The sequence below is a fragment of the Gadus chalcogrammus genome, chromosome 20 (genome assembly GCF_026213295.1).
Source record: "Gadus chalcogrammus isolate NIFS_2021 chromosome 20, NIFS_Gcha_1.0, whole genome shotgun sequence".
NCBI lineage: Eukaryota > Metazoa > Chordata > Actinopteri > Gadiformes > Gadidae > Gadus > Gadus chalcogrammus.
Genome location: NC_079431.1, coordinates 14,702,753 through 14,710,972, shown reverse-complemented (window position 1 = coordinate 14,710,972; position 8,220 = coordinate 14,702,753). Strand labels below are relative to the sequence as shown.

Here is an 8,220-nt window from a genome sequence, read left to right as displayed (position 1 = left end):
GCGTGTTCTGATGCCTGTTTGGCGAGTTCAGAAAATACATCAAGAACAGGAAGGGCTGATGTTTAATTTTTCACCATTCAAGGTAAGGGACGTTTGTTCTTAGCCAATGAAGGATTGCTTTGACTTTTAAATTGCTTTTAATGATGCTGTTTAATGATGTTTTAGTATTTCTAATTGTAAGTGGGGTTTTTTTACATCTTCATTTCCATAGCACCATCTTTAGTTATTGAGTATCTTTCTTTAAACCTAACTGCCAATGTTACAAATCGGATGCAAAAGTTAGAATGGGGAAAACCTATCAATAACTCCATCTTCAAAGAGCTTTTAAGCATGAATTCATTGCTTGTTTTGTGGTTGCTCCCTCAAGTCTGAAAGGATTGTAAATCTGGTTTGGTGACTTGATACAGAAAAGAGCTGCCTTAACTCTGCAATATCAGTCAGTTCAGCACCAAACAAAGAAGGTCTAGTAAAACGCTCTGCTGAACGTCACCATTAACAAGTACTTGGACGGTCTCTCTCTCTCTCTCTCTCTCTCTCTCTCTCTCTCTCTCTCTCTCTCTCTCTCTCTCTCTCTCTCTCTCTCTCTCTCTCTCTATCTCTCCTCTCTCTCTCTCTCTCTCTCTCTCTCTCTCTCTCTCTCTATCTCTCTCTCTCTCTCTCTCTCTCTCTCTCTCTCTCTCTCTCTCTCTCTCTCTCTCTCTCTCTCTCTCTCCACAGAACCTAGACAATGCCGGGCACAGTGTTTTGGACTGCCTTCTCACTGCTCCTGTTTGCCTGTAGCAGTGTGGCATTGAAGGAAAAAACTAAGATAAAGCCACAGAGATTGTCAAGAGGTGGGTCTTTCTGATAGTTTGACAACCAGATGGTATAGATGGTAATATCGTCCACGATGCTATTAACATTCTCAGAAGCAGCATTCAGATATCTGCACTAATTCTAATTTGGAAATGTACTTTATAGATGTCTAGGCTCACACAGCACAGTTAAAACATGAACTTTTAAGATAATAATGTATTCATCAATAAAAGGAATTTCATGTGTTCCAGCAGCAAAAAAGTACAGAGATGCAAATCAAATTATTATCTGAGAGGTATTTGATAAAATGTTCAAATTAGAATGCTTTAAGAAGATTTTGAGAATGGCTAGAGAATGATTTGACAATGTTTTGAGAATGAGAGATTTAAGAAAATAGTGTTTTTCTTCTTCAGGATGGGGAGACCGGATCACCTGGGTGCAGACCTACGAAGAGGGTCTGACTAAGATGATGGCGAGGTACGTTAAGGATAACTCTGCATCTTTTACAATGGATAAAAGGCTGAATTCCTATGTTCAATGAGCTTGTTTATCTGGTTTGGAAGCCATTCTATTGGCAAGAGAGAAAAAAGCAATGCTAATGTTTCTGAGAAATACAATCATAGCATATCAACATTTACAAAATAAACCTAATCTTATTTATTATGTGAACAATATAGCATTAGATACTTGTAATCTTTGAAGTATGCCTTGCCAAGCTACACCTTTTGATAATTCTTGGTGAACAGGTTAGTCTAGGCCAGCTTCCCACACAGCCTAGCACCGATTGTCACGTTGAAGGTGTTCAGTTGGCTCAGCCTGTGGTTTTGTTTTACAGTAAAAAACCTTTGATGGTCATCCACCATCAAGACGATTGCCCATTTAGTCAAGGTACGTCGTGGAATACAGAAGAACATAGAAATACTTACTAGCATGGAAGCAGGTTCCTGATTGTCATGTACTGACTGTATGAAAAAGGCCAATTTAATCACTTCTGTCTATGGAGGCAATTAAACTGCTGCTGCAGATTAATATAACTGCCTAGGTCCATTAACTGTAGCGTTTTAGGTTTTTCCTGAGGTTGCTGTAGACTATTGCACGGGTTTCCTGTTGCCTCGGTCAGCAGTGGAACTAAACATTAACCTTTTCTCCACAGCACTGAAGAAAGTCTTTCTTGCTGATAAATCAGTTCAAAAAATGGCGAAAGAAGATTTTATTATGCTCAATTTGGTGGTAAGCATTCATACATATGTGGTACAGTGTGTGTGTGTGTGTGCGTGTGTGTGTGTGTGTGTGATTAACACGATTAGTTAACATAAGGCCGATATGCATAGAAGCTGAACTGTTTGTTTTGTAGGCCTACCGTGTCTTTGACAAAGACCTATGAGTAATGAAGTGGTGAATGTAGCAGAGGAGGATTGCCCAGCTCAGAAAGCAAACGTACTAACCATGCATTTTTCCACCCATTCATTTGTGAAATCAGACACCTTACTTGTAGTCCATGGGTGGCGCAAATACATGGTTAGTTTACACTGGCTGAAGTTGGGTTTCCTCCTCTGATTGTAAGCAATACACACTTTGGTACTAAATCATGTGTAACTCCTCCTAAAGCACGAGACCGCAGACCCCAACCTGGCTCTGGACGGCCATTATGTTCCCAGAATCCTCTTTGTTGGTAATAATGGCCGCCTCCAATTCCCGTTTGGGATCAGTTCTCTGGTCGCACACAGACTTGTTCATATCCCATCTGCCCTTATAACTGATATGTTTATCAGTTATAAGGGCAAGAATTGATCCTTTACAGCTTTTTAGCATTGGGCTTTTATTAGCATATAATATTTAGATGTTATTATTTAGTCCCAACATTTCCAGCCTTATTTGCCTTTGTTGGTCAGCTGTAAACATGAATAGTTGGTCCTGGCTAACAGTAGCAATTATATATTTTTGAACCTACTTTAAGAATGTGGAAGAGTGGTGCGTAGTATTCATATGAGTAACACTAAGAAGCATACTGGTTAGTACAAAGTCATGTTGATAATTATAGCATGATCATTGGCTACTCATTATTCATCAGTGTTATGACATGACTTGATCATTACATCGAAGGGTATAACATCAGTTATATATGCAACATTTAAAAGCCAAGTAATCTCATCATCTGCTCATCTGTTTCATTATTTCCCATCTCTGAACATTCTCCTCATCTCCTCTCGACACAACACGTAACACTTTGAAATCCCTTGTGCTCTCTCCCCCCCCCCCCCCCCCCCCCCCCCCCCCCCCCCCCCTGTACCGGGCAGACCCGTCTATGAGTGTGAGAGCGGACCTCAGGGGACGGTACTCTAACCGATACTTCACCTACGAGCCTGCGGACATCTCTGTCTGTGAGTGATTCTCCCATCCAATCCTGTATTATTAAGGTTCATTTCCTACTACTGTTTTTGTATATGCTTCATAGCTCTGTTTTTATAAATGATTTTCAAAGTGGTTGACATACAGAGGGGAAAACAAGATTGTGAACCAGTGAGACTGAGCCAGGAATATATAGATACATAAAATGCATGCCCTCACCACACTCGATGCGTATGTAAGAACATATGCAGGCCCTCATACACACAGGCATGCACATATCTGAAAAGGTGCTGCTGCATTTGCTATGTCATGAATTCTAGGTGCCCCGAGTGGTTATCCAAAGAAAAACCTTACCAATCAAAAGAATGACAGAACTACTGCGCGCGCGCGTGCACGCGTGTGTGTGTGTGGGTGTGTACTAGTACTTATACTGCTACTACTGCTTCAGCCTTGATACTAGCAACACCTTTCCTTAATGCTGATTGTATAAAAGATGTCGAGCACTTTGCCCTTGTGTCTGATGAACGCTGACATTTGACACCTTACACATTTGGTTGCATTTTACCCATGTTTCCAATCCCCTGATGAAAAATCAGTTGATTGAGCCCCTCTGTTTTGAGCGGTTAAGGTGAGCATTAGCATTTGGTCGGGCGAAGGTGAAGCCGTACTCTTATCGCCGAAACTCATTAACGCTGTAATCGGAGGCTGAAGAACTCAACTTAACCTTCATCAGTCCAACATAAATATACAGTCGACACTCTGAGGAATACTGGGCAGCGTGGTTTAGTGGTTAGGGCTTTTCGATTCTGGGTTCAATCTCCAATGTCTGCAGCCTACCTGGGCACCCTTTAGCAAACCCCTACCTGCTGGCCTGTACCTTAAAAGAAAGGGGGGAAATCATTGACTGCCCCAGATAAAAGTGGCAAAAAAAATCTAAGTAAACTGTAGATATAAATTGGAAACATTTGATGCATGGATTGAACAAATATACATTTACAATGGGAGATGATGATTCCCTAACATTTTCATTGAGCATGTTGTTTTCATGAGGACTTGTATATAGACCTCTTGGTATGGTGCATATTGTGTTGTGTTGAAAAGTAGGCTGAGTTCATCAGAAGTTATCTTCATCTGTGTGTGACTCTAATCCTCATCTTCTTCTGATTTGAATGTTTTCAGTGGTGAAGAACATGAGGAAAGCCAAGATTCTGCTGCGGGATGAACTTTGACTTGCTGACTGGGTTCCACCGTTAATACGTTGATTGTAAATGAACAATTAACTGATCAGATGAGCTGTTCAACTACTGAAGGTCAACAAATCACCCTAAAAATGATGAATGTCAGAAATTCATCGATGTGAAACAGTTTTCAAACACATTCTATTTGAAATTATATGTGCTTTCAATTAACAACATGAATAAATATATGAATAGACTTACAATAAATAATAAAATATTGTTAGTTTCATATTGTTTGATGCATTAGAAGAACAGAAACAAAATAATAATAATTTAAAAGTCAAATTAAGGTGAAATCTTTTTAAAATCTTCTAAAATTCAGTGAATATGTTTAATCTGCAAATACTATTTATGATTATCTTATGCTTTTTCTACAGGCAGCGACCATATTATACCACTAGGTGGCAGTATACTAAAGATAACCAATGCCATAGATAGATAACTAACTCAACTACCCTACGCTGTGTGAGAGAGCGAGTGAGCGTTATCATTTCATATATAATCAGGTTGTGCAACCTCAAATACGCCAAAAAGGTTCCAACTAATACCTTTAAAAAACTTTTTTAATGCATTATTCATAAATTTGTGTTAATCAGTCTTTTTTTGCATTAGATAATTTCCCATTTGTAGGATAGTCAATGAAAAATTAATTATTCACCTCGCCTTGTTCCTTCTCTTTGTCCTATCTGCTTCCTCTTTCCTATCGTTCGATTTTGTGCTCCGACCGGTTTGAGTACCAGGCACATTTCTTCTACACCCCTTGAGTATTCAGCCGCACCTCTGTTGTTCTTACTCCTCCGCCTTCTCCTCTTCCTCCTCATAGAGCGTAGTTCTCAGTCTAATAATGGGCAGGGATTAGATACATTTCAAGTGACTCACTTAAATATATATTTTGATTGAGGTCTACTTTGATGTTGTTTCAAACTCCCATGTCCTCGTCTGTGTAGGAAAGCAGCCATTGTCCATAGCCTCACATTCATATAGAAACATTCTAAAAGTGGTTTGAATGAAATGCCTTATGGTAAGAGAGAAAATATAAATAATTAATAATAATAAGGGTGAGACAGTGTACTCCCCATGCTTGCACAACAGGGAATTTGAATAATAATTTCAAGAAAAAGCCCAAAAGAAAAAGAGAAGATATTAATAATAAAAAAGGAGAGATTCTAGCTGTAATGTATTCACTAGGCTATGAAGTACATCGAACAATGCACAGAGTGAAGCAACAGACACTCTAGTCTTGTTGTCTCACTGACACACACCAAAGACCCGAGAGTGGATATACAGTACATGAATAAATAGGAATGCCTTCCTTTGCATACACAGAAAACAGAACAATGTGCAAAACAATTACCATAATGTCAAGGATCCCTCCCAAACCTTTCATAATTACTTCATCTTTCAAACCGGGCCAGAGTGAAAAATTGCCAAAGTTTGAATCTGTTGACACTGAAGCGGTAACCTTCACTAGAAGCTAACTCCAGGGGAAGTTTCCCAGCCAGACAATAGTCTCTGAAGGCCGGCCAACAGCTACATTACAAATTAAGTTAGACCCATATTCATCTGAACGACAGTGTGTGTGTGTGTGTGTGTGTGATTTTCTTTGTGAAGGTAAATGTGGGTCTGTTTCAATGTTTTCGTGGGTTTTTATGTGTGTGTGTGTGTGTGTGTGTGTGTGTGTGTGTGTGTGTGTGTGTGTGTGTGTGTGTGTGTGTGTGTGTGTGTGTGTGTGTGTGTGTGTGCGTGTGTGTGTGTGTGTTCTAATTTAGGGGTTAGTGCATGGAGATGGGTTCCTCAGAACTCCCTTTTCGGGATGACAAGACAATCAATCATCCCAATACTAGACTCTTGATCAAGTTGAACATTAATTTCTTTCATAGCACACTTGTAATTCACTCAACTGATGATCACAATTATTGCGTTGTTCCTTTTCCAGAATTTTTTATATTATTATAACCAATTCATGAAACATACTTTTTGGTGGATTGTTGTGGTTCTTAATACTAAGAAAAAATTCCACAACACATTAAGAATTACACATGACTCACTCTAACACACACACACACAGGAACACATACACACTTGACTTTGAGCGGGGCTGTGACAAGGGCACAAGGCCATTAGTGTTGGGGACAGTTTAGATATTCAAATAGAGGAGCTGGCTGCCAAACAGGACCTTAATGAAGAGCTGGCCACGTAACACGCCATAAATCTCTCTCCCCTCAAAATGTGCCTTATCTCTCTCTCCTTCTATTTCTCCAAGCCTCTCGTCTCTCTTGGAATTGTATTAGCCTCTACCTTCCACTGTCTTTATTGAAGACCAACACACACACACACACACACACACACACACACACACACACACACACACACACACACACACACACACACACACACACACACACACAATCCTGAAATTAAAGGTGCAGTTTGTAGAATTTGATCACTTATTCACTGGGCAGAAATGGAATATAATATTCGTAAGGATCTTTTTATTAGTGTATAATCCCATTGGAAGGATTGTGTTTTGGTCACCTAAGAATGAGCCCTTTATAGCGACATGGGGAGCAGGTCCCTGTCCCCGGAGCCCGCCATATTGCACCGCCTTGTTTCTGCAGTAGCCCAGAACCAACAAATGGTTGTAGAGAGGAGACACGGTGAGACTAGATTACTGTGTTTGTATGCACACATTAATGCACACCATGCACACCAAACAAACGGTTTGCCAGTTTTATAGCAGGTGACCAGGGCGCGGTAAATTCCCGATACAACCAGATACTACCGGTCTACGAGAGGTCGTATCGGATCAGTTTTAGGGTCCGTTTTTATGGCCCTGTTGTAAATTAATGTGTGAATGGCTCCATCAATGAATGGATGGATGGTTATCCCCAATTTTTTTTCCATGGAAATGATTTTTGGGAATTGTAGAACTTGTCAACCCTGAACTTTTGACTGAGTGAAGAACAATAACTAATGATCATTAATTGTAGGCAATAATTAATTAAATAAAACCCATTGTAGTGGTGCCAAGGTATCCTCTTGACCAATGAGGTAGGCGGTGTGGTGGTGGGATGGTGGGATTGGCTAACATACATCAAGTCCACTGAGCAGAAAATTGAAATGGAAATATGGTCCTTGAATCCCTGGTTTACCCATCTGTAACCCCGCTTCTCTCCCTCCCCCCCACCAGCTCCTAATGACCTGTCATCTCTGTCAGGGACACTTCTTGCCTCACACACACATGAGCGAGACATGCAAAAACAGACACATAAACAAATACATGCACATTGATGTACACAGACACAGGTTTTTAAATGTTTAACATTTTAAACCTGCTTTGGATGTTGTGCTGTTGGTTGAAAAAATGGCACCAGTTGAGGACGGTCCTCTCCTTGTTGCAAAAGGATCGTAGAATTTTCAATGAGCAATAGTTTTCTGTGACGACCTAAACATTGTGAGTTGCATTGTATTGAGTGGAAACCATCCTAATATTTTATTTTTTTATCCTACTATTACTATGTCTATTATCATCTCCTACGTTCGGCAGCAAGGATATTTATAAGGTTAAGAGCTGCAGAAATTACGCCTAAAAAATATTCCATAAGGTTTTGTTACATTAAGGGGAAAGTAAACTCCCATATTAGCAAGTGTAAAGGCTTTGGAAAATACAGAAACATTGGGCTCCATAGGAGCAAGGGCCTGGTCTAAACCCACGTCCCACTCTTTATGAGTTAGTGTAAACAGCCAATAGAACACCTTTCTGGAAATGCTTTTAAACCAGAAGTAGCAGACTTCTTCACTTTCCTATATAGATATACAACTTGAGAACATGAATCTA

At 39.9% G+C, this 8,220-nt stretch overlaps 1 protein-coding gene across 2 annotated transcripts; it reads left to right on the top strand.

Moving 5' to 3' along the window:
* Positions 1–16: 16 nt before the first annotated feature.
* LOC130373487 (anterior gradient protein 3-like) lies at positions 17–6,159 on the top strand. 2 transcript variants are annotated; one of them, XM_056580014.1, is made up of 8 exons: positions 17–82; positions 718–833; positions 1,209–1,272; positions 1,631–1,683; positions 1,949–2,025; positions 2,404–2,467; positions 3,093–3,176; positions 4,324–6,159. In XM_056580014.1, the coding sequence occupies exons 2-8, from the start codon at positions 728–730 to the stop codon at positions 4,371–4,373; spliced, it is 498 nt and encodes a 165-aa protein (XP_056435989.1). In that variant the 5' UTR covers positions 17–82; positions 718–727; the 3' UTR covers positions 4,374–6,159. The 2 variants fall into 2 exon arrangements, with proteins under 2 accessions (XP_056435989.1, XP_056435990.1); XM_056580015.1 differs by lacking the exon at positions 17–82 and adding an exon at positions 114–176.
* Positions 6,160–8,220: the final 2,061 nt, after the last annotated feature.